A 27817-nucleotide genomic window follows, 5' to 3' on the forward strand; every position below is an offset into this window, starting at 1 on the left:
TTTATTTGTATAAACACCAAAATTTCGACACGATACATCTTTAATTCTGTTTTGGAATACCGTGAGCAAGTCGTGGATATCATACGTTTAGTAATTTTGTCTCCGATGTCCTTTTCCAATTGTTAGAGAATTCAAACAAAGTACAGAGAAAGCATCGACTTAATATAAATCATGAGATTGCGTAGACGTTCCAATTGTGCTGTGAATAGCGGATTAATTGCAATTCCAACTAGAAGGTATTCCGCATTAACGGATTATCATTCAGCCGGGACTTCCGGTCTGGACCGCCGAGGCTCACTTCCGTCCTCGGTCTTACGTTTCACACCTCTCGTTCGTATCGAGAGGAAGGTTTCACAGTTCGAGTCCTCCCGTTGTGACGTGCGCTCGATGAAGTTCGACACTTCCATCGACAAAAATCACATAAAAAGACTCTTGTTTCTCGTGGGAATTTTATGTGTCTTTACTTTTTCAGCTATATCGTATTCTTTTTACAAAGTGTTGAAAAAGAAATACAGCAACTGAGTTTCGTGGTTTAGAGATGAAATGCATCATTTATCCCCCCTCAACATAATAATTGATCCAAAGAAATTATGCCTTGGGACCGTGTCAACGCTGATGTACCTGTTGATCGTCTGAAGTGACTACAATATACTCAAGTGTGTCACGGGCAGAATTTTTAAATATATATATCCAGTCTAAGCCTCCGATCAAAAGATGTTTGATTGCAGAATATTCAACGAAGTGACTAATTTTGTTTTATGTTATTGCGAAATCCAATATTGATATCATTTTTGGAAATCATGGTCAAATGAAAAATAGGAACTGTTTAGTGTACAGTGGTAGAAATGTAATCTCGGTTGAGATTCGGCTCGGCTGAATATTTGGACTGACGCCTTCACCGAATCTCGGACAAGTCATGTCTGGAAATTTACTTTCAGCTTCGGCCAGTTCTAGCAATTAATGTGCACTTAGGTGACACTGCTGTTCGCTTCAAATCAGTTAGTTGACTATTAAAGCAAATATGTATCATTATTAATGCTTTATTACTTACCGTCTAAGTATGTAAATTCCATGAAGACTTCTATGGCGCAATATTTTATCTCCCAAAAATGAAGAGTTCCTATAGTTTGTTTTTTTAAATTAGAGAAATGCAAGTTGGTATGTAGAGATACAATGTATCAGTAACTAGATAAAGCAAACTATAGGAACTCTTCAATTCCAGGAGATTAAATATTGTGCCATGGAAGTCTTCATTTGAACGGAAAATGTAGTGCCTATTTTCATTTTGGGATTTTTATACCTAGACGGTAAGCAATACAAAATTGATAGCGATACAGGGTTAGTTTGATAGTCAAATCACTGATTTGAAGCGAACAGCAGTGCCACCTAAGTGCACATTAATTGCTAGAACCGGCCGAAGCTGAAAGTAAATTTCCAGACATGAATTGTGAAGGACTGCTCCGAGATTCGGTGAAGGCATCTGTCCAAATATTCAGCCAATCCGAATCTCAACCGAGATTAGTAGAAATACTACACGGATATTTGAAAAATGGAAAATCTCTTTTAGATATAGATTATAAAACAATAATCTCATCTTTTGCACTGGCAGGGTTTCGGAATTGCATGCCCCTTTGGTTTTTTGGGGGGTTCTTTTTGGGAGGGGGTAATTTTTTTTAAATTCATTTATTTATCTAATTTGTTGTTGTTGTTGTTGAAAATATCATATTTTGCCAATTTTGGATCTTCAAATTCCGATTTCTTGAGTGAAAAGGGTAAACACTTGGGTCGTTACCCCCACCCCCACCCCCGTAAGAAAATTTTCTGGATCCGCCATTTCTTTGGATGAGGTCTATACAAGGATATGATACATCAAGCTGAAAAAATGAAACATATCGACTGAAAGCAAAGTGTGTTTCTGGAGCAGTTCGATACCGGCATACCATTGTGTTGTACACTGGTTCAAAGACTGCAATCGTTACATCTTTATTAATATCACTTAAAAACATTGCATGTACACACTTATAGCTTGCTTCTAAAACATCTACCGAGAATTCCAGTTTTAGTAACGTGCCGTATGATTAATATTCGTCATCAATATGCTAATTTTGAAATGAAATATGATAAAGATAACACATGGTTTGTACAATTGTGCAGTTTTATACTTAAATAACCATATGACCCAGTGGTAGTGAATCAAATATGATGGGAACTCTGTGCGTACGTTGTGTATACAATAATTTATTTACACCCAATTTACGATGCTTTATTTTGTAAATGTTCTTGCATCAATAAAAAGGTCGTTATTTCTGAAAACTTTAAATTTTCTGTATGATTCATAATTTGTGCAATGTCACGTGGGATTACTTTACAATTTTCCCTTGAACTGTTGGTGATATAGTAACTTATTTATAACACTCACACGAAGCTTGAAAGCAAACTGTAAAGGAGTTTATCGCTGAGTGTTTCTTTAATACCAGTGAAGACTGAAGGGTACGTAGTGCACGTGATTTAAAAGCACGTGGTACCACGACGCGCTGGGACCCGGATTATGTAGCTCACCGCAGGGGCTAAACCCGTTATAAAACTATATTTATGGTATCACAGAGTTTGGGCCTAAAACGGGCTTAGCCCCTGTGAATATGGCCGGGTCATATATATAGTGTTTGTCAGGTCCGTCTTCCGTCACACTGCGTTTAGCTTAGTTTCAAAGAAACTATTAAAGATGTTTTCATTAAACCTTATATGCTGATACGTATTGGTATAATCTATTCAACTGCATCAATATTTCTTACCTTGACATTTCCTTTGACTTTGACCTCACTTTTCCCTATTTGGTGGTTATTTCAGTTTCAAAGCAACAATTGGCAATATTTTCATAAAAACTCTTGTAAACACTGATAAATATTAGTTTTAGCTATTCAACTGTGGTATTATTTTTTTAACCTTGACCTTCCCTGTTACATTGACCTCACTATTTCCTATTTGGTGGTTAGCTCAGTTTCAAAGCAATTGATGAAGATATTTTTTGCCCCTTTCTGAATATGGCCAGGGAACATATTAGAGGAGTGGATTTACAAGTCTAATTTTAATTAGATTGTTGTTTGTCATGTCAGTTTATGATATCCATGTATATAAATTATAATCAGCATTTCGTGCAAGTATGATTTTTTTCTCTCTATTGATAACTAGGCAATATTTGACCAATGCAAATTTGCTATTCATCTTTATAGCAATTTCCTTAGAATTTTGGTAAAATTTGAATAAGTTTAAAGATAAAAACAAAAAATAATTTTGAAAAAGGTGACATTTTTTACACTTCACTTTGCCATAGAAATAATGCATTGGATTGATAAGGCAGAGTGTTTAAAAAGTTTTCCTTTTTATTTATGTGTGATATGACTTGTAAACAACTGAGATCTAATTTAGAGTAAATAACAATTGACAAGAGTGTTTTAAAGGTTCTGTTTATTTTGTATACATTTGTGATACATTTATGACTTGAACACAGTTCAGATTTACCTGTATAAAGGCTAGCACCACACCAGACAAAGTCCACTAAAGGTTTAATTGTTAAAGCAACACACCAGACTAAGTCCGCTAAAGGTTTAATTGTGAAAGCACTGCATTTTTCTTCTAATTCATTGACAAAGTGAATGGAAAAAGTGTGCAGCAACTTTTTTAAAAAAAAAGTTCAGTATTTTAAAGTGTTTCCACAAAATGAAAAAAAAATCAGCCTGGTTTTTTTTTTTATTGTGAATGGGGCGGAATATCGGAGATTTAGCTCACTTGAGTCAAAGGCTTTCCACATTTTCATCTTCTTCAGAACCATCTGACCAATTTCGACCAAACTTGGCACAAAGCATCCTTGGGTGAAGGGGATTCAAGTTTGTTCGGATGAGGGGCAATGCCTTCTCCAAGGGGAGACAATAGCGAAATAGTGAAAATGCACGGACAAATTTTAATAATCTTCTTCTCCAGAACCAGCGGGCCATTTCAATCAAACTTGGTACATATTATCCTTGGGTGAAGGAAATTCAGATTTGTTCAAATAAAGGGCTATATCGCCTTCAAAAGGGAAATAATGACAAAAATAGGGTGGGGTCATGTAAAAATCTTCTTCTCAAGAATCACTGGGCCAGAAAAGTTCAAATTTACATAGAAGCTTCCTGACATAGTGTAGATTCGTGTTTGTTAAATTCATGACCCCTGGGCCAGGTAGAGTGGGGCTACAACAGGGGATCAAAATTTTACATGCGAATATATATAGAGAATTTTTTTTAAATATGGGCCTATGTGATTCAGGTGAGCGATGTGGCCCATGGGCCTCTTGTTTTCATATTGCATTACAAATGTCACATTGGGCGGGGCATTCATATCCTATGGACATATTTCTAGTTTTTATTGAGTAAAGAGGATGTAAATCTGTTCATTTCAAAGACCATTGTGATTTCTCTTCCATGGGAAAGAATAAAGAAAGAAATCGTCTCAATAACCGATGGACTAGATATGCAATAGGATCTTCTGAATATATCGTGAAGATTTAATGCTAAGAGCATGGCTCGTGTGCCAAGGTGCACGAATCTTCGGTCGGGTCATACAGTTTGGAGAGATTGCATGAGTAAAGTATTTACACATCTTCCTCTAAATAATTCGTTAGATTAATATTAAAGTATTTCCATATAGATTCAACCAAGGCCCGTGGACATGCTGGGATAATACAGAGTTCGATTCGCTCCTTTATTTTCCATATTGCACCCAATATCAAATCAAGCTCTATGGAGGAAGAACTAAACTGACTTCCTGCTTGGGAAGAATTCTAAACGACACAATTTTCCCTATTGAGAAAATTTAAACCGGATCCGTTTTCCGGAGGGAAATAATGAAGAGGGATCTGTGCTGCAACCTAAGGGATTACTTTTCTTCCTTTTTGACTTTTCAACGCTAAGTCACATGGAACCCATTCCCTGATACAAAATGTGGAACCTATTTTTATATTATCTCTGGACACACCGGGAATACGAGGAGTTCTGGTGTTGTAGCATGGAATCCCCCCCCCCCCCCCCCGCAAAGACTTTCCCTCCGAAAAAACGGGCCCGGGGTAGACATTTCCCCCAGAAAGATGGGCCTGGCATAGAATTTCCCCAAAGGAAGAATTAACCCGGATCCAATTTCCCCCTAGGAAAACCCGTCCCAGTATAGAATCCCCCCCCCCCCTAAATGACAGTAGAGCGAGATTAATATAAGCCTTTTGGCTTGTTTCTCAATCTATTACATGTACAAGACATTGTTTGTAAACGTTATCATCGAATTATTTACGAATAAATATTGTTTAAACTAAAACTAAATGACAGTACCCCCCCCCCACCTCTTCTTACAGTTTAGCTATGTATCCGTTTCCAGTTCTATTACTAGAATTCTCTTGCTTATCTAGACCCAGGAATTTTTTTATTTTATTTTTTTATTATTATATTTATTTATTTATTTTGATTTTGAGCAGGGTCTCGTGTATCGTGAACAATCATCATCTTATGATTTTTTTTAAAAGGGAAATTATTCAAATCTTATAATGGTATATCAAAATTCATTCTTTATCGTTATCTACTAGTATCTAACATTTGAAAAAGTGAAGTTGGGGAAGAAGTTAATGGGTTTTTTTAATTTAAAATTTTGAATTCAAATAAACGAGAAAAATTAAATTACTTCAATTTTATTTGCACAGTTCGTCTATTTTACTTTTCAGATATTTTAATTGTATATCTTTTAGTCGACTTTTTATGAAAAATCCTAATTATGATAGTCAATATCAACATTGGTCAACATCGTTAAAGTCTTTTGGGAAGCATATTGTATTCTATATTTCAAAGTTTTCAGTGTGTTACCCAACTTCAACATCTAAAAAAAAAAAAAACAAAACAAAAAAAACAAAAAAAAACCTATTCGTTTATTTTATGAATATCGTAATATTAATGATAGTTCTATTTCATTAAACTATTATTATAATAATAACATATGAAATCCGGAAACAGGAGGGGGGGGATTTTTTATACCAGGCGGTTTTTCCTCCCAGGGGGAAACTCTATACTGACTTTGTACATAGGGGGAAATTACATGCTGGGTGCTTTTCCCCTATGGGGAAAAATCTATCCCGGGTCCGTTTTTTCGGGGGGGGGGGTGTCTATGCGGGGAGAAAGTCTACGTTACAACACCGGGTCAAAAGAGTATGGTCATAATGACTATGCATGCACAACAATTCTGATAATCAGAATGTTTGCGGCGCCCAACCATACAAAGTAGTAATATACAGTGTAATAGTAGATTTGTTGAATTCATATCCCACAGGTGTTTGTGGACAGGACTCTCCCTTCTCTGTTTTAGTGTTCAATGCCCCAATCCAAAATTAATGGTACCCCCCCCCTTTCAAAAATTCCTGGATCCGCCCCTGGTTTGTATATCTTTTTTCTTTTTTATCAGTGTCGGCTTGATGTAAATACTGATACTGATGACAGTCTTAGCAATGGAAAATATTTTTACAAAGTTTCGTAGTTTCCTAGGGTGGCGGTTTTATTCTAATTTACGAAAAAAGAATTACAAAAATATTTGTATGTGGAGAAAATTGTACAGGAGTCAAAATGATGGGTAAAACTACAATACGCTATTAATGTTGAAAATTTTAACCTATGATGTGTTGGGTTTGTTTACATGATACATGAAAATAAAGTATTTCTCAGGGGGGTGACGATACAGATTTATATATTTGGAAAACTTAAATGCTCGAAGAAAGGTTGTGGTGAGTGGTTCAAATCACGAATAGGCATTTCTCCAGATTTTAAAGAATATGATTTTATGGATAAAGCTTTAAATAATTTCATATCACTCGTTATAGATTATAACTACGATGTTCCGTTCTCTGGAAGACAGTCACGAGGCGTGGTTATGAATAGTTCAGGTAGGATTTTAAAAAAAAAATTATTTTGGTGACAGATCTAGAATTAGTACAATCTAATTAAAATCAGATCTTCTCTAACCGTTACACTGGAGAAGTATTTAATTGTTTTGTAGTACACACATATATATATAACGTGAGTATTCCCGTTACTATAAGGAGATCAAGAAAAAAAATATCGAAAGAAATCTATCGCTTCTTCTGTAAAAGAAAGGAAGCATGCCCCCTTGGACCAAATCTGTCAGATTTTCCCCCCCGATTAATTTTAAGAACTTTCTCCTTCGGATCAATACCCTCATTGTGCAGCTTATTGAACAATATTAGAGTGATAAAAACGTTCGAAAAGCAAAAATTCCTGGATCCGTCTTCCCTGCAATTTCAGACTGTAATAATTATACTCTTAATGGTAAGTTGTTTGTCTATTTTCTTTTACATCATTGCTGAACGAGAGATCGAGTAACAGGTAAAAAACAAAACAAAACACGGTGTTATGAGTGCGTACAATAATGTATTCATTACAGGCACGCAGAATTAAAGGGGAGGGATCATCTCGGCCGATTCCATCTAATGTTAGATGTAGGTACAGAAATCTACCGAAGTTTGCCGAATGGTCTGCCCCTTTAATGTTTAACAGATTTACATCTGCAAATAAAGATATTTATTAGGCGACCCCCCCCCCCCTATTTTTGATAGTAGAGTGAAGGAGTAGAATATAAGCTTAAAGTTATGAATAGGTTTGACCCCATGTTAATGTATTGTTCAGGACAAGTGGTTTAATTTTTAGAGAGGTTACATTTTGTACATAATATCTACTCCGGTTGCCCCCCCCCCCCCCCACTTTAAAAAACGATGCTATAGCCTATACGTGTCTATATTATTACCTGTTTTTAGAATCTAATTTCAAAAGTGACCCTCCCCTCCCCCTTTCAAGGTGGAGCTACGTCATTGTCAGGGCGGATCCAGGATCGAATAAAGTTAGGCGGCTTAACTTTATGAGACCAGGGCGAAGCTCCCGCATTATATAAATTATAGGGCTTGAAATATGTCTCCTATGTACCATACGTCCATAGTCAATTTAACTATTTTCTGACATTTTCCGTGAAATTAATAAAATGACACAACTCTTTTGGAATAAAAATATAAGTTCTCCCAATAAAAGTTACAATAAATCAAAAGTTTTTTGAGAGTGGAAAAAAAAGATCTTTTCTTGTTTACTATTTTTTTTTTTTTTTTTTTAACAAAAGACCCGTGATTTACCTTTTTGAAAATTTAGGGGGTCCACCCACGACCCCCTTTAAATCTACCTGCAATGATTGTATATGGACAAGATTTAGAGGGTTTAAAGGTTAAAATTTCAATAAAGCAATGTTAACTACGCAAGTGAAAATAATCAATAAAGAAAAACCAACGGAATATCACTTTGATATATAGATTGAAGTTTCGGATTTACTTTTTCCAACGACTCCGGTTTTGTAATTAATGATTTATACTGAGTTTCTGGTTTGCGATGGCGTCGTCCACTGCAAGGGCATTTCAAGTAAGCTCGTTTTTTTATCCAATTTATGATGACAAGTAATTGAAAAGAAGTACTTTCTATATATGATAGTGCTTGGATCAATATATCCATAACTATAGAGGAAAAGAAACCCCCAGTAACACGAGCCTTTCCACACGATCATGGTTATCACTAAGGATTTTTTTCAAGGCGAGTTCCGAATCCGTTGTTTATAAGCAGCTCAAGTTTCACGAAAATTTGACGACTCCGATGAAAATTTCATGAGTCCTTTGTATAAGATCTTCGCGAAGTAAAATGAGGTGTAATTTTCCTGCACCCTATTCAGAATGAGCGCAAGCTGATAATTTCCTCAGTCCGCTTTATCCTCAAACAATTGCAAACATGGACGTGCGTGTTGTTAACTCTAATTACTTACCCAATGCATAGGCCTAATCAAATATAATAATTTGTATTTGGCCATGGATTAACAACAATTTTTAGTAATTCTCCTTGTAGTCAGCAATTTAATACACTCTCATGTCTCCAAAACAACCCTACCTCAATATGACAACAAATTAACGTAGATCTATAGGACATGCTGGAGTGATAAATAGATTTTGTTGTTTACCGATCATCTGTAAATCATAAACTATTCTGATAAAAATGGCCATCAGAAGATGAATGTTTGATAAAACAGACTCCAATTTTTAAAACAAGATGTGTTTGTGAAACACAAATGCCCTCAATAATGGCCAATTCCGAAGATGGCCAAGGTCACAAGGGCAAATATCTTGGTACCAGTAGAAAGATCTTGTCAAAAGAAATGATCTTGTACAATATGAAAGCTCTAATATTTACCATTTAGAAGTTATGACCAATGTAAAAAAAAAATTAAAAGTAGGTCAAATGTCAAAGTCAAAAGTTTTAATACCAACGGAAAGGTCTTGTAACAAGGAATACTCATGTGAAATATCAAAGCTCTATCTCTTACTGTTCAAAAGTTATAAACAAGGTTAAAGTTTTCAAAAAGTAGGTCAAACTCCAAGGTCAAGGGGTCAAAAATGTTGGTACCCACGGAAAGGTCTTGTCACAAGGAATACTCATGTGAAATATCAAAGCTCTATCACTTATTGTTCAAAAGTTATTAGCAAGGTTAAAGTTTCAGACAGAATTACAGAATGACAGACAGAACAAAAACAATGTCAGTGAGTGAAAAGAAAATTAATTACAATTCTTCATTTTCAATTTGCATGTGTAATTTTAATATTTAATGAATTAGAAGGGTGTCCAAACTTTTTCGTCATTTGTTAATGTCAAACACTCTTTTTCAACAGACTGTGAAACCACATATTCCACTTATAAGGTTTCGTGGTGGAAATCTTACAAAAGGTAAAACATCTTTAAGTACCAATTTTCTTCAGATAATGTTCCAAAAAAATTTCAAGATGACCCTTGTATTAGTCAGAATGAAATCATTATCAATGTGTTTGTTATATATGTTCGATTACCATGTACACAATGTATTTAAAGCAGCCAACTCCACAGTACTGGCCTCGAGTAACCAGTCTACAACCGAGACTTCACCACCCACACCTAAAGTTACAAACATTGCAGCCCCAGGAGCTACCCTAGAATCCCACCAATTATCTAGAAAGTATGCCAGAATACCTTTATCAATAGAAGAAATGGAATATATACAGGTATCATCTAATTTTGAAAATATCGGCAAAACTTCTGAAAGCGTATCTATCTCTATGTTTTAAAAATTTCAAAACTGATGGACTAAAAGTAATCAAAATTAAAATTTTGTTTGAGTGTCCTCCTCCAATGGAGAAAATCACCCTGATAATGACCTATGTATTCTTATAATATGTCTATATCTCAAATTTCAATTCAAAATGTACATGTATAAACAGTATTGAGTGGAAACTGGATTTTTTAAAAAATTTTAAATGAAGTCCAAGGGAATTGTTTGGATCTTTCTAAGTTCACGAGGCTTACCTCTGCCAATTTTTGTCCTTACCCAAATACAAACTTCAGCTATGTATTCTTGTGACATATCTATATCCAGAATTTTAAATCCAAAATGTCTTAATTTGATTGTGATAATCAGCCAATCTGACTAAAGTACAGACCTATATTATTATTATTATATATATACAGATTGATAATGAGCAGAAACTATGATTTGTTTGGGAAAAAAATTAAAATCCAAGGAGCACAATTCTTTAAAAAAAAAAAAAAAAAAAAAAAAAAAAAAAAGTTATTCAGCAGGAGCCATTGTGTTGATCTATATACCAAATCTCAGTTTAATTTGTATGTCCCTAGCAGAGATAATAAACGGAAATTGAATTATGACAGAATGATGGAAAACAGGAACACTATATACTACAACTATTTCATGGTGGGGGAGTAAAAAAGATTTGCTAATCTAACAACCTGAAGTTTCAAGTTGATATAAAAGAGCAAACATGGATATTTCATAAGATTGAATCAGGAAAGTGCAAACATTTAAAAAGGGGGTCTTATACAGAAGTTCAGTAGATTTTACATTTTCTATGAGATTGTCTCTGAGAATCAATATTTTTCTTAAAGCAGTCTTATCTCTAGCACAAGAACTGAATAATTTGCACATAGAATATTTTTATAACTAGCTGGTTGAATGAGGATATCTACATATGTAAGCCTGCATTTTAAAATATAAAATTTGAATTTTTTTTTTTAGAGAGGTGGTCCAGATTGACAATGAAGAAAAGGAGCAATAGAACTGTTTTGAATTATTGTAATTATGTGTATAGTGTATTATGGCCATGTTAACAATAAAAAAAAAATCTTCAATTTGTTTGAGTTCTTTAACATAAATTTGATTTGTGGTGCATAGTTGAGGAAAACATGAAAATTACTCTCTGATATTAAGATTCCAATGAAGAGAATATGTAACAGATTTACATCTTTTCTTCTTTGATTTAATTCAATAAAATACTGCACATGTAGTACATTGCATTGTGAAGACTAAAACAATACTGTTCATTGACTTTACATCTGTCCCTCTTGTTACCTATCATCAAGTTGTTGCTTCCTATGAGAATTTTTTAAATCTTGTTTTCTCGTGAAACAGAGATGTCAATTTTACTCCCAGAAATATCAGGAAACACATTTACATACATGTAGTATCCCCAGAGTATTACACTTTAATCGGATGTCAGTTCCTTTGAATCTTTCACTTTGAGTTTCATTTTGATAGGTTTTCTAAGCTCTGCACCTTCTGAGCTCTCCCCTTCTGAAGAATTACAACTAGGCTTAAAGGACATGGGAGGAAAATCCTCAGGATCGGACTCAAATTCGAACTCGTCCTTTCGTTTCTGACTTATTTTTCTTTTCTTGCCATGTTTAGCTTCCCCTGGATCTTGGGGCAGACTCGAGTGATGCGAATACTTTGGCTCTGGTGAGTCTTTGTGAGCGTAGTGGGGCGAGTCTTTATGAGTGTGAGGGGAAGATTTGTACTCCTTTGATGAATGGGGAGAATTTTTGGCCTCCCTGTGAACATGAGGGGATAATTTGGGGGAATACTTTGGCTCTTTGTGGTGGGGGGACACTCGGGTCTGATAGTTGAGTGGAGATGACTTTTTAGATTCCTTAGACTGGGCCTCTATTTTCACATTGGGAAGTTTACCAGGGCGAGTTATGATTTTGAGTTTGATGCCCTTTTTATGTTCGCCACCTTTGGAGGTTCCAGGTAAGGAGTATGAGGGGTCATCTTCGTTGCTATCAGGTGACTCCACGGGATAATACTGAACCTGACTTTTAGTTCTTTTTCTTACAGGTCTGTAGGGTATAACTGCATCTTCACCAAAATCATCATCACTGTCGTCTTTCAGCATCTTCGATATTCTCTCTTCAGCAACTTTCTTGTTTCGCCTTGTTTCGTGTTTCAATTTCTCCATTTCTTCTCGCTCTCTTTCGATTTCAGCCAGTCGGATTTCTTCCAGTCTTTTTTTGCCAGCCTCCATTAGTCTCTGATGTTCCTCAAAGTGTTTCCTATCTCTTGCTCGTTTTTCCTCGTTTATCAAACGTTTAATGCGTTCTTTTTCTGCCTTCTCTTTATCCAACTGTTGCTGTAATTTGACCTGCTCCATGAATTCTTTCAAAAGCTCTTCACCACTTTTAAAACTGTCTGCATCAGACAGAGATATCAGCTTTTCTTTCAATTTTGGGGTAAACACTTTCTGTCTGATATGAAACTTTTCATTGAAGTCAGGAATATATTTTGTCATACTGTCACCAAAATATTCATACATTTCATTGTACAGTTTCGAAATGGTGCTTTGTGCATCGGATACAGAATTCCCATTTTGAAGGGTTGGTAAGTCTCCACTGTTTTGATTTAAGATGTCTGACAATTCCATATTTTCATATTTTTCTTGGAGCAAGTCTTCATATTGTTTTACATGTGTTTTCATCAAGGATTCCACACTTAACTGAAAAAACAAATAAAGTCAACATATTTGGACATATTCAATTTCTTTGTTGTAAAGACGTGGAAAACTGACAATACAATCTATAGAAGTTAAATATATGTACAGTGTAGTGTGATAAATGAGTCAACTTTTAATTTGTGATATATTTCTTTTTTAAAAAAATTGTTAAATGAAGTCATTTTTGCTCCAATAACATTGCAAAATTTCTAGGGATAAATTGTAATACAAATTTTTTAAAAGTTTTCTTACAAATGCAGATGTACAACTGAAACTCAAACTTTCAAATTTTGGCACTCCAATTCACTACATGTACTTTGTAAGAGTTGAAGGAAAACTGAGTTTGTTTTTCTTGTAGTTGTACAATATGTATGGCTGTCCAGAAATAAAAAGGACTAAAAACTGTAGATACACCCTGTACCTGTAAATTACATATTTAAATCTAACATTATAATTTCATTTCATGCTGTATGCCAAATCAACATTTAACTTTTAAAATCCCCCCACTTGGAAGCCTATATAAATGGTTTTCAGCTTTTTTAAATCAGTGACCTTGACCTTAGCCAACTGACCTTGTACAATTGGTTTTGTTTTTGTTGCCCAGAATTCTAAAAGTAGTAACACATTTTGCACAGTAAGAATCATTAAAAGAACACTACCCAAACACTAGAATCCCCACAAGTGTTACAATTTTTTTTTTTATTAAATTGCATTTTCACTTTTTGAATCCTAAAGCCCCACCCTAGAACCAAAATGCCTGAACAAGGGGCCATGGAATTCACAATCTGGCAGAAGGCTCCTTATTAGTCGTGACTATGCACACAGTTTGTTTCCTCAATGTCACAGAGTAAAAAAGAATATTTTTAAAACGTTAATTTTTTAAAAGATTTTTCAAAGAGGCCGAGATTCACAAAATTTTCACAATTTTTGTAACTGAAGAGCTTTCACTCCTAAAATGTAAACTTGAGAAGCAAAATTTTTCAAATATACTTCAAGTCTTGGCACCAACATCATTAGAAACATGTGCAGCTAGTACATGTACTTATATTAGTACTGTTCTTCCTTCGTGATTACCCACATGACAGACATCTTCCTCTCACCATGGAGAACACATTCCAGGTTTGATCATCTTGGTCTTATCAGTGCTCTTTTTATCCTTCTTACAAGGTTTGATGGAAGAATAGAGGCACAAAGAAACATTGCACCACACTATAATACAATCCATCTATGATAGTTGAATATGTGCATCAAGTTTTGTTAGTACATATATGTACTCTCTACCCTGTTTTGTGCCTACAAAATAACCCATGTACTTTTGACCTTGAAAAACAATAAGCTTCATCCTCGAATCATTTGGGAACATGTACAAGTCTGATAATTCTAGCCTGATAATCACGCAAGTTTAACCTTTTAAAAAATTGGCATCTTCCTCTAATCATTGGAGACATTGTACTTTGTTTGATGGTTCTTGTCCTATAATGTAAGGTGCTAAACGACAGATAGATGTGGAGACCGACAGGTACACTATACCATAATGCAATCCGTCTGGCATGATGGGCATATAAAAATTGGCCTTGGCTAGTAATATTTGAGAATTTAAAAATGTTTGTTGTTAACTCATGACAATGGACAAAAACAGATAACAACTATGCCACGATTGATGGCCAAATATTATGGGAATGCAAGGTTAAAACAAGAGATGTTTGTAAAACACATATGTCCCCCATGGTGCAAAATTGAAAAGGGTTATACACACACACATCATTTAATTGAGAGTAGTATCATCAATTCAAAATATTGAGCAGACAATATCTTCCTATGTCAAGAGTGGATTGACCATGTGACCTAAAACTCAATAGGGGTCATCAACTCCTGAAGATGTACCAGTGTACCAAGTTTGATGTCTGTCAAGCAAAGGGTTCTCAAGATATTGAACGGACAGTATATTCCTATGTCCAATTTGACCCTTGACTTTTGACCATCTGACCTTAAAATAATTAGTAGTCATCTTCTCCTGAAGATGTACCAGTGTACCAAGTTTGATGTCTATCAAGCAAAGGGTTCTCAAGATATTGAGCGGACAGTATATTCCTATGTACAGTTTAACCCTTGACCTTTGACCACGCGACCTCAAAATCAATAGGTGTCATCTTCTTTTGAAGATGTACCAGTGTACCAAGTTTCATGTCTGTCAAGCAAAGGGTTCTCAAGATATGGAGCAGACAGTATATTCCAATGTCCAGTTTGACCCTTGACCTTTGACCATGTGATCTGAAAATCAATAGGGGTCGTCTTCTCCTGAAGACGTACCAGTGTACCACATTTGATGTCTGTCAAGCAAAGGGTTCTCAAGATATTGAACGGACAGTATATTCCTATGTCCAGTTTGACCCTTGACCTTTAAACATGTGACCTCAAAATAAATAGGGGTAATTTTCTCTTGAAGATGTACCAGTGTACCAAGTTTGATGTCTGTCAAGTGAAGGGTTCTCAAAATATTGAACGGACAGTATATTCCTGTCTAGTGTGACCCTTGACCTTTGACCATGTGACCTCAAAATCAATAGTGGTCGTCTTCTCCTGAAGTCGTATCAGTGTACCAAGTTTGATGTCTGTCAAGAAAAGGGTTCTCAAGATACTGAGCAGACAGTATATTCCCATGTCAAGTTTGACCCTTGACCTTTGACCATGTGACCTTAAAATCAATAGGGGTCATCTTCTCTTGAAGATGTACCAGTGTATCAAGTTTGATGTCTGTCAAGCAAAGGGTTCTCGAGATATTTAACGGACAGTATATTCCTATGTCCAGTTTGACCTTTGACCATGTGACCTCAAAATCGATGGGGGTCATCTTCTTCTGAAGATGTACTGGCATACCAAGTTTGATGTCTGTCAAGCAAAGGGTTCTCTAGATATTGAATGGTCAGTATATTCCTATGCCCAGTTTGACCCTTGACCATATGACCTCAAAATCAATAGGGGTCATCTACTCCTTAGGATGTACCAGTGTGCCAAGTTTGATGTCTTTCAAGCAAAGGGTTCTCAAGATATTGAGCGGACATTATATTCCTATGTCGAGAGTAGATTGACCCTTGACCTTTGGACCTGAAAAACAATAGGGATCCTCTTCTACTCATAACTAACCCACATATGAAATATCATTATCATCAAGTGAATGGTTCTCAAGATATTGAGCGGACAACACATGGTCTACAGACCGACCGACAGACCGACAGGTGCAAAACAATATGCCCCCTCTTTTTCAAAGGGGGGCATAAAAAGTCAACAGACCAACCAACCAATATGCCCTGATCTTATGAAAATAAAGTGTTTTTGAAATGAGAGTGTTCACGTACCAGTAGAGCTCCATAGACCTTGAAAGCGTCAGCCTTGGTGAGAGCATTGGAGAAGGAATTGTCCTCAAGGACGGAGGTCAAATGAGGCCAATACACCGGTAACTGTGGAACGAGGACATCGTCTATCACCTAGAGAAAATAGAACATACATATATACATGTAAATAATACACAGATAACTGAGGAACGAGGACATCGTCTATCACCTAGAGAAAATAAAGCATACACATATAATACACAGATAACTGTGGAACGAGGACATCGTCTATCACCTAGAGAAAATACAGCATACACATATAATACACAGATAACTGAGGAACGAGGACATCGTCTATCACCTAGAGAAAATAAAGCATACATATATAATACACAGATAACTGAGGAACGAGGACATCGTCTATCACCTAGAGAAAATAAAGCATACATATATAATACACAGATAACTGAGGAACGAGGACATCGTCTATCACCTAAAGAAAATAAAGCATTCATATATAATACACAGATAACTGTAACTATACGAAAATGCTAATGCAGATCTTTAGGTGACATACAGACTGTTGTCCTGATGATTTTGATGTTTTATAATTAAAAGTGAGACACTGTGTTATTCTGTTCTAAATTATAGCTAAAGTATAAACACATACATTGTATGTATCCATGGCTTTTAAAGGAATGCTTCTGCAACATCTAGGAATACAATTATAAATGTTCAATCTGTGAATACAGATGTTGGGTCTCTTTTTCAAAGTCACAATGACCACGGCAAAGTATGCCGATTTTCACACTGTCAGATGGGGACTTGTTCCCAGTGGAGAGAATTACAGCTCAGAAATCTCACACTGTCAGACAGGGACTTGTTCCCAGTGGAGAATTACACCTCAGAAATCTCACACTGTCAGACAGGGACTTGTTCTCAGTGGAGAGAATTATAGCTCAGAAATCTCACACTGTCAGATGGGAACCTTGTTCTCAGTGGAGAGAATTACACCTCATAACAAAGTCATTGTACCCAATTTCAATGGACCTTGCTCTGACAAATCCCAACATTTCTTCTGAAAGCCTGGACATGGTAGTTCCAGTACATTAGTTCCAGTATATTCCCAACAGTCTAAGGGTCACTGCTCGGAACTTGGGATATAGATTTCCAAAAATGTATGTACATTGAAAGTTATTTCTTTGTCTAACCTGTGGTCCTAAGGCCTGTAGACCCACGGCAGCTCCATAGTGACAGCAGAAAGGCTTGGCGTGATCACACAACACTTCCTTCAGATTCCTAATTATCGTGTTCATCAGATGGTTTATTGGACTTGCCCATGTACTGTTAAAAACAAGTTATGTTTGTGAAATACTGATGCATCCTTACAGCAGTAAAGTAGTTCTGGTTCCCAACGAAGGGTCTTGTCACAAGGAATACTCAAGTGAAATATGAAAGCCCTAACACTAAGCATTCAAAAGTTATGGCCAGGGTTAAAGTTTTTGCAGACAAACAGACAGATCTACAATGATAGGCCCCCAAATCTCCCATTAAGAGGACATGAAAAATTAAGGTCACAGAGAACTTTTTTAAACATATTATACTAATACTGTGCAATAAAACACAAATTTTGCCTCGATACATTAATTTAATAGATAAATTGTAAGTATCTGGCAGTGTTCAATAATAAATTTCCTATATACCTGAAGTCAGAACACTATATATTGTAACATAATGGTGACAGACTAGCAATGATTAAAGCATACTGTACGATCTGGGCCAACACTCGCGCTGCATAATCTCGTAAAGTCCAGTGGTCATTTGATGGGTTTATTGAGGCTGCCAATGGCTCGAGCAGACAGTAACTGACTCCCTGAACCAAGTGATTCAACTACAAAAGAAAAGTTCATCAAAATTGGAATATGGTATAAAATTCATGGAATAGCTACAATTTCAGTTTTTGAAATCTCTGAGTAATTATAGGTGAAAAACTTTTATCAATACCATAAAAAATGCAGTCTTCATTTTAGCATATTGTTTTGCATACTATTTTGACCCCCCCCCCCCTTCCCCTTATCACTGCTTGTTTTACACAATGGCTTGATCCACATCCTTGATGTCTAATTGTCTATAATCCACATCTTCTCGGATTAATTTTTGATCCAACTAAGTCTCTTTTGCTCCTTCTTAAATTCTCATCAGTAAATATTACACATTACATGTATGAAGTATTACAATATTTGAATTGATTAGTAATGCAGCATATTTTCATAAATCTTAATATCCAACTCTAAAACAGGTATACAGAAAAACAAACATATAAGTCACACTGCAAAATCAACACACATACACACACCCAAAACTAAACAGGAATACACGTACATCATTTCCTATATCTATTTCTGACTTACATAAGGCTGAGGTTCCACATATATCTATTTCTGACTTACATACATGTAAGGTTGATGTTCCACATACAACTTGAACTATTTCTGACTTACATAAGGTTGAGGTTCTATGTACATCTATATCTGACTTACATAAGACTGAGGTTCCACATACATTTATTTCTGACTTACATAAGACTGAGGTTCCACATACATTTATTTCTGACTTACATACGGTTGAGGTTCCACGTATAAATTGGAGTTGCTGATCACAGCACTGACTGTGTACAGAAGTCTCGTCATCTGAGAAACATTGTGGCTGATGGTCTTCACCTGAGCACAAGAAGCACAATGAAATTATAACTGTGCACACATAATGTGGTTTTCACAACATGGTTCTTTAACATTCTGTTGAGGTATCTGGCCTTAATTAACCACTACACTTTCAATGTTAGGCATTGAATGGCTGGATTGGGCACTCCAAAGAGTTTATAAAATATTGATTACCTGGTAATAATTTTTATACAATTTGAGTAAATTTAGTGTCAAATGTCATTCTGGTTCGATTTTATTCATCAGGGTTATCTATAAATACACAGCTGACATTCATTTTACAGCTGTGTTTATCTCAACTGTGAATGATGCAAAACAAGCACCAACTCATATATTTTCATTCTATAATCATAATCTTTAATATCTAATAACCTTTAACATATTACAGTATACAGATATGCAATTAGATTCTTGTACATATACCAGTATATCATTTTATGGTTTTGGGGGAATTTTCTTTCTCACATTATCACCAGTGTGAGATCGACTTTACCCATGCGAGACAGCCATATGAGAAATTTCTGTCTCACACTGCTGCAACGTCATTTGATTGTGACGTCATATATTTTCTATGATTTACGTTACACGGTGAAGATTTACGTTACACAGTGAAGTAAAAATATTTTGTATTGTTTTCTTTAAATTTTATTTTGATACAGCTTCCTTATGGACAACCTTGGGTTTTAAACCATTTTCAGGTATGCTCTTTCTGGCTATCTAATTAGTTTTTTGAATTGAAGTTCAAATGAGGATTTTGATAATTTTGGATTTCCTCGAAGCTCTTGAATTTATGCACTAAACTGTGAGTAAAAGGTGAGAAAAGTAATCCTTCATTATTTACTCGTATGGGATAGGGAAATTCCACCTCTGGAACAAGATTTGCTGTCTAGGACTCGGCAAAGCCTTGTCCTAGACTGCGAATATTGTCTCCTCGGTGGAATTTCCCTATCCCACACTCGTACTAATGAAAGATTCTATTGGTCTCCCAACATAGATAGAGCATAAAATTTCTCCTACTTCATTCTCGAAATGCAATGATATATACCCCACTGGATATAAAGTTGACAAAGCAGGGGAGAAATGAGGTGATGTTTGGATTGGTGCGGAGGTCTTGAAGGGTCGTCTGAAATATATATATTTATCATTGTTAAAATTCAGTGTTACAATTCTCTAAAACAGGACATGTAAAAATTCTACAAATCAATATATGCAATTTGTGCTGGTGATTTAACAATGTGCAGTTTGTGCTCATGATTAAATAATGTGCAATTTGTGCTTATGATAAAACAATGTGCAGTTTGTGTTTAATGATAAAACAATGTGCAGTTTGTGTTGAATGATAAAACAATGTGCAGTTTGTGTTTAATGATAAAACAATGTGCAGTTTGTGTTGAATGATAAAACAATGTGCAGTTTGTGTTTAATGATAAAACAATGTGCAGTTTGTGCTCATGATTAAACAATGTGCAATTTGTGCTTCATGATTAATCAATGTACTGTACAATTATTAGCATGGTACAAGGTATTTAAACTTATCAATAAATAAAGATAACCTTGTGCAGTTTGAAATTTGAATTAACATTTTCTGTAGAAATTAAATATTGTCCCAGTGTATAGATATAACATTTTTATTGTGAGTTTCGTTGTTCAGTTCTTAGTCAACACAAAAAAATTAAAACCCAAAAACAATTAACACGATACCCCCCCAATATTAACCACACCTCCCCAAAAAACAACACCCCCACTCCTTACCTTCATGAAGTTCACATCATTGCCAAGCACTGCTTTAGAGATGTTCTCATAATATTTCAGAAAGACGTCATTGTTTTCCTGCTTAAGAGGTTTTCCTAAATTGACAACCAATCAGAATTATAAAATTTCAGTGGTATGGATTTTCACGATTCTTTCTTAATTACTATTATTGGTGGGGTGTGTGTCTTATGATGTTTAACTTTGTGATAGGGACTAGTCATTAAAGTTAAAGATATTTCAAATGCATACGTATAATCTAATGAACTGACCTTGGGACTGACCTTGGGATTGTGATGCCGACTTCGTGATCCCTTCCACCGCCAGCCACTGAGCTGCAAGTTTAAAAGGCAATAGAAAAAAAAAAACACTCTGGTGCATCAAGTCAGTTCAGTGCATGCAATAGAAAATATCTGAATAAATTTATTCTTAATAAAAGGAGAAAACAATGTGACTACTTTGCATAACCTGACAAGACCTGTGAAGTAACTAAACGGACACATCCTTACACAAACCATTATCTTCTCCTGATTCACTGTCCTGGACTCATCTGCACAAATCTAATTTGTGGACCTGGGTCTGGGATATTTATTGAAGCGATTAATTACTGATTTACAACCTGAGCAGATATGTTTGCACTGTTTTTTTTTGTTTTTTTTAGGAAAATGAATTGAAGTTATTTCAATGTCACATTATATTTTATGATATTCCTTTACATGTAATAAATGTCTTTCCTGGTTACATGACATGCAGTGACTGTGTTCAATTACATTCTGTGGGTATACCTTTAATAGATATCTTGTCTTGTTCACACCATGTGCAGTGTTCAATATTACATTCTGTGGGTATACCTTTAATAGATGTCTCTCTTGTTCACACAATGTGCAGTGTTCAATTACATTTAGTGGATATACCTTTAACAAATGTCTCTCTTTGTTCACACCATGTGCAGTGTTCAATATTACATTCTGTGGGTATACCTTAATAATAGATGTCTCTCTTGTTCACACAATGTGCAGTGTTCAATTACATTTAGTGGATATACCTTTAATAGATGTCTCTCCTTGTTCACATGATGTGCAGTGTTCAATATTACATTTAGAGGGTACACTTTTAATAGATGTCTCTCCTTGTTCACACCATGTGCAGTGTTCAATATTACATTTAGTGGGTATACCTTTAATAGATGTCTCTCCTTGTTCACATGATGTGCAGTGTTCAATATTACATTTAGAGGGTACACTTTTAATAGATGTCTCTCCTTGTTCACACCATGTGCAGTGTTCAATATTACATTTAGTGGGTATACCTTTAATAGATGTCTCTCCTTGTTCACATGGTGTGCAGTCATCCAGACCTACTTCACAAAGGTCCATCTCCTCATCATCTGTGAAGAAAATCTCTCCTTCCTTTGTTTGTCTAAAACTTGTCCCATCCTGGCATCGATGTCCACTAATAGGCTAAAAAAATATTTCAAAATTAAAGAAAAATTTCTGTGGACAAAATTGTGTAGGAAAGAATTTTGTGAATTATATAATTTTTACAGAAGTGCATGTACTTATATGAACTATTTCTGAAATTCATATTCAGAATTATGTACCTGAACATGTTGTATGAACTATTTCTGACATTTATATGATGTACCGGAACATGTTGTATGAACTATTTCTGACATTCATCAGATGTACCTGAACATGTTGTATGAACTATTTCTGACATTCATGCGCATCTGGTGCATCAAAATTGGTACTGTATAAGTTTTACATTCATCAGATGTAACTGAACATGTTGTATGAACTATTTCTGACATTCATCAGATGTAACTGAACATGTTGTATGAACTATTTCTAACATTCATCAGATGTACCAGAACATGTTGTATGAACTATTTCTGACATTCATCAGATGTAACTGAACATCTTGTATGAACTATTTCTGACATTCATCAGATGTAACTGAACATGTTGTATGAACTATTTCTAACATTCATCAGATGTACCAGAACATGTTGTATGAACTATTTCTGACATTCATCAGATGTAACTGAACATGTTGTATGAACTATTTCTAACATTCATCAGATGTAACTGAACATGTTGTATGAACTATTTCTGACATTCATCAGATGTACCAGAACATGTTGTATGAACTATTTCTAACATTCATCAGATGTAACTGAACATGTATGAACTATTTCTAACATTTATATGATGTACCTGAACATGTTGTATGAACTATTTCTAACATTTATATGATGTACCTGAACATGTTGTATGAACTATTTCTAACATTTATATGATGTACCTGAACATTGCTGTTTGTCAGTGCTTGATTGAAATCTTCTGTAGTTAGTCGTTTTCTCTTTCCATGCTTCATGTACTGGATGGAATTCTGAAATTCAAAACTCACGTCAATCTCGATCATGAAAAATGTACAATTCAGTACTTATGAATTATACGGTTACACCATCAAAGTTCCAATTGCAAAAATATTGCTTCTTTGAACAGACTTGCCCTTGAAATTCCAATCTTTTTTCCAATGACATAACACTGTGATCTTTTACACAATTTAGACGGTACTCGCCATTTTGAATTCCCACTCACACCACCAGAGATTAATAGAACTGTGTTGGAATTGAATTCCTGTGCATTTAATTGCAATGCTGTCTATTCCGAAAATTCCAGATGCCTATCAACCACATCCCAAGACTCATGTCAACCTCACAATAACAGCCATCAAATCCAAGACTTGATTGTGTCAACCTCACAAGAAAAATCCTTCAAATCCAAGACTTGTGTCAACCTCACAAGAACAATTATCAAATCCAAGACTTGTGTCAACCTCACAAGAACAATCATCAAATTCAAGACTCGTGTCAACCTCACAAGAACAATCATCAAATCCAAGACTCGTGTCAACCTCATAAGAACAATCATCAAATCCAAGACTCGTGTCAACCTCACAAGAACAATCATCAAATCCAAGACTCGTGTCAACCTCTCAAGAACAATCATCAAATCCAAGACTTGTGTCAACCTCACAAGAACAATCATTAAATCCAAGACTCATGTCAACCTCACAAGAACAATCATCAAATCCAAGACTCATGTCAACCTCACAAGAACAATCATCAAATCCAACACTTGTGTCAACCTCACAAGAATAATTATCGATTTGAACCTCATTATTTAACTTCAGCTGTGTTACTTCCTCGGAGTATTTAATGAATGGTGATGATTTACTGCTTACAGGATTAAAACTGGTCAGAAGAAACTCTTCAAATTACAACATTCTTAAAAACCTATGCTATTATTCTCTATGAACCTATGTCATTATTCTCTATAAACCTATGTCATTATTCTAAATCAAAATGAGAAGGTGACAAGGTAAAATTTTCAGCTGTATTTCCTGCAATGAGACATGGGCGCAATTATTTCATAGTTCTGGGCATCTAGAACTGTCAGGACTGCAACAAAGAGGTTGATAGACCACACACTTTCAGGAGCAGTTACATTTTGACCTGACCCCAGGGGCTACGTTTTGAACAAACTTGTATCTACATTACATAAGAATGCAAGTACATCTACTTGAAAAAAACTGTACTTTTGAAAAGTTGAGGAAACATAAAACTACATCAACGGTTTCCTTCATCTTATGCCCACAGGTCATGACATGAACATACCTGTATCTATACTACATAAAAATGATTAAATATTAATCTGACAAATTGTACCCTTATCTTCAGAAGAAGATTTTCAAAACACCTTATCTTTTAAACATCTCTCTGTCTTTTAAGAATATCTTTTAAAACAACCTATCTTTTAACCATCTCCCCTTGGAAGGGAGCAATGACCCTTATATGAGCAAACTTCAATTTCCATTACTCAAGGATGCTCTGTGCCATGAGTCATTGAAAAGTGACCAAGTGGTTCTGGAACACTAGACGTATATGATCAAAATCTGAACCTGAGCTGAAAGCTATAAAATAACAACAAACTAGACTGTACATAGGGAATTAACAGTGATGCCATCGTAATGGCTGACGGAGGGTAGATAAAGTGTGTGTATTTTGTGACACAGTCAGCTTTAAAGCGGCATAACTCCAAAACGAGTGCTAGTGGCAAAGGAGAGTAAATCAAAGCTGCATTATTATATTGTGTAAATTTTTCCATCAGCAAAAAAAAAACTTGATTGATTCATTTCATTGAACATTTGTTCAGGGCACACGAAGAACTGCCACTGGAGGTTATAAAACTTTTACCATACTCATACATGTTTGTTAAATTTGTTTTGAGAACAACTATTAAGCATGCAAGCTCCGAAGCATACTCAAAAAATCTTGAGCATGTACTCCATTTGAGTATGACAATAATTTTATAAAAGTTTTATAACCTTTACTTTTGAGAATGAGTACGATTAAGAGCATGGAGTTTGAGTATGAAAACATGCTCTAAAAAGTTTTATAACCTCCAGGCCTCTGCACAGGCATAGTCCTTTGCACAGGCATAGTCCTTAGTTATATGATCTCCCTTTGTCTTTTAAGAATATCTTTTAAAACACCCTATCTTTTAACCATCTCCCCTTGGAATTATATATATGATAGCCCTAGTCTTAAGAACACACCACAAATCATGCAGATTCTCAGTGATGTGGAACTGTCACAGTACGAGTGTACTTACAGGAAGATAAAACTCTCAAGAGATTCCACTCCATTGAGATTCGAAGTGATTTTCACTCATACTGAGATGTCAGCAGCAGAGTGAAGTACTACAAATTTAGACCTATGGCAGTATGCGTCACGTCAAAAGTTAACACAACCCTAAAACATAAATCCACTACAAAAATACCTGTGTGGCCTCCTTCAGCCTGTAGGAAACATCTTCACAAAGAAGAGCTGCCGCGTCATCAGACAGTTCACTAAATCCCACCGACTCCGCCATGATTTTAATGCTTTCCCTTGTAATAACTGCATATCTCTTGTCATCAAATACGGAGAATTTCTTTTCTTCTTTAACTTCAGCCATTGTGTAAGATAAATACACATACAAGTTCCTTTAACAATGCAGTATGCGCTTTAGTTTTTACATTGGTACTTGGAAAGTTCTACGATGCTATCCGATAAAAACAAAAGCAGAGGAAATTCGGATAAATTTAGAAAAACAATATGTTCAGTAATAGGTGGGCCAATTACCATAAATAACTAAAAAATTGCCATTTTCTATTTTGAATATCATTAACTTAAATGGAAACAGAATAATTTCCACAGGTAGCATGTGCAAACTGCCTAACAGAAAAACAAATAAATCTGGCAGCTTCCCTCTCGGGTTCCGCTTGTACTAAAGCTGCATCAATATCCGGTTGTAAAAATTTGCAGACGCACATCGAGAGATTCGAGATTCGAGGTAGGATGAAAATCGATACTCATTATTGTTGCATTTCATATTTATAGAAGGATGGAATTCTTTCACAATTAGTATCATTTTCACTTGCTTATGAGGACTTGAAAAATTATGCACGAGTTTCATGACATAAATAAAGCGTGCCACGCGTGATATGCGTGTTTTAGCAGAGTGTTGTGAAAGAGTCTAAATACCGCCCAGTACTGCCAGTACCCGAAACGAGAAATTTGCGGTATTGTAAATGTTTGCAATGAAAATATAGCAATGCAACACATAGCTTATATGTGTATATATATATATATATATAACAAAAATAATTTACATAATTTATTTAAATTTGTATGTTGTTTCCTCTAGATAAATAGATATATATATCTACATTATAATATGGTTGTTATGAAACATTTGAAAAAAAAAAAAAATGAATTGTGTAACATTGCAGTTGAATTTAGTATATTGTTATTTTGGTAATGATGGCAATTTTCACAGTTGCAAATCAAGTTAGAATTGAAGGAGAAAGGTGACAGTAGCAAATTACATGTAATTAGTTAGAATCTAAGGAGATAGGGAGGGTGGTAAAGAGTTTTTATTTTCAGAATAAAATTTTGACCTCTGACATGCATGAGTGTCAAACATATAGATCTAACACATGAAAGAAAGAAGAAAGAAAAAAAGAAACCCAGAATTTCAGACTATAAGTAGTTAAAGGCAGCTGCACTTATTTTGTTTGAGAATGGGAAATTATTTTGGATTTGGAATGATTTGAAATGTAGGCAAGGGCTGAAGGGACCTGAGTTTGTAAGCTACATGATGATTGTAGGTGATTGCTGGTGCAATGTTAGCATCACTATGTTTGGGATCCCAGGAAATTAATTTTAACATTTTTGAATCAATATGAAGTGCTTCATGAACATGGGTACTTTCAGCAATGTTTTCAAAGTTCCCTGTTTTACTTCTGAGTACCATACACAGTTGTTGGCTTTTTTTAATTAGTAGTTTTAATTGGGAAGATTCATTGAATCTTAAACGAAACTTTGCACTACCTGCATATAACACTGTCTTTTGGAGAAATAATGCACTTTATTATGTTTTGTTTTTAGGTTGCCTGAGTCACTCAGGTGACCTATTGCCGTTGGTCTTCATCCGTCGTTGTCCGTTTACAATTTTACATTTTCAACTTCTTGAAAACTGCAAGGCCAATTGTTACAATTAAATCTTAGAAAATCTTCTTCTCTACTCCCATATGTATTTGAGAAAAACTAAATGCATGATTATGATGTCCATGAAGCTCTCTACTTAAATTGTGAAATTCATGACTCTTGGTCCTGGAGTTCAGGCCCTAGGGCAGGACCAAATGGCCATAAAGTGAAAATGGATTAGATATTAGAAATATTCTCTGACCCGGGCCCATATATATTTGAGAGAAACCAAATGCACGATTATGTCCATGAAGCTCTCTACCGAAATGGCTCCTGAGTGGAAGGGGTTCAGGCCCTTGGGTAAGGCCAATATGGTCACATAATGAAAATGTATTTAAAAAATAAATTGGGAATGTTAAAATGATTTAGATATGCTGCAAGCTTCCATTTTTCCTTCTTCTGTAATTGAATAGGAATTGTATGTATTTTGAAAGATCATAAACATATGCACAAAAGACTCCATATTGAGGCTTATATATGCAAATATGAGACTCCTTGTATGGGC

The 27817-nt window shown here is 35.3% G+C and overlaps 3 protein-coding genes across 6 annotated transcripts in view; 2 read left to right on the forward strand and 1 right to left on the reverse strand.

Annotated features, from left to right (window-relative positions):
• Positions 1–8376: 8376 nt before the first annotated feature.
• On the forward strand, positions 8377–11276 carry LOC125648958 (alpha-ketoglutarate dehydrogenase component 4-like). Of its 2 annotated transcripts, none has more exons than XM_048876036.2 (4): positions 8377–8480; positions 9773–9827; positions 9969–10138; positions 11164–11276. In XM_048876036.2, exons 1-4 carry the CDS (start codon positions 8451–8453, stop codon positions 11179–11181), a joined length of 273 nt encoding a protein of 90 aa, XP_048731993.2. In that variant the 5' UTR covers positions 8377–8450; the 3' UTR covers positions 11182–11276. The 2 variants fall into 2 exon arrangements, with proteins under 2 accessions (XP_048731993.2, XP_048731994.2); XM_048876037.2 differs by having other exon boundaries at positions 8379–8480; positions 9972–10138.
• A 74-nt stretch (positions 11277–11350) lies between these two features.
• LOC125648957 (TAF6-like RNA polymerase II p300/CBP-associated factor-associated factor 65 kDa subunit 6L) lies at positions 11351–25739 on the reverse strand. 2 transcript variants are annotated; one of them, XM_048876035.2, is made up of 11 exons: positions 25562–25739; positions 23019–23105; positions 22024–22174; positions 20999–21049; positions 20718–20812; positions 20011–20088; positions 18864–18965; positions 18012–18136; positions 17457–17589; positions 16270–16398; positions 11351–12916 (listed from the first exon to the last, which is right to left on the reverse strand). In XM_048876035.2, exons 1-11 carry the CDS (start codon positions 25736–25738, stop codon positions 11630–11632), a joined length of 2415 nt encoding a protein of 804 aa, XP_048731992.2. In that variant the 5' UTR covers position 25739; the 3' UTR covers positions 11351–11629. The 2 variants fall into 2 exon arrangements, with proteins under 2 accessions (XP_048731992.2, XP_048731991.2); XM_048876034.2 differs by having other exon boundaries at positions 20987–21049.
• The window catches only part of LOC125648956 (pyruvate carboxylase, mitochondrial-like), a 34092-nt gene continuing 32013 nt past the window's right edge, over positions 25739–27817 (forward strand). For both annotated transcript variants that reach the window (XM_048876028.2, XM_056165536.1), the window contains exon 1: positions 25739–26116. The gene's annotated coding sequence lies outside the window, so the exon portion shown is untranslated. The remainder of the gene's footprint in view (positions 26117–27817) is intronic.

This window comes from Ostrea edulis, chromosome 5 (assembly GCF_947568905.1).
Source record: "Ostrea edulis chromosome 5, xbOstEdul1.1, whole genome shotgun sequence".
NCBI classification, from domain to species: domain Eukaryota; kingdom Metazoa; phylum Mollusca; class Bivalvia; order Ostreida; family Ostreidae; genus Ostrea; species Ostrea edulis.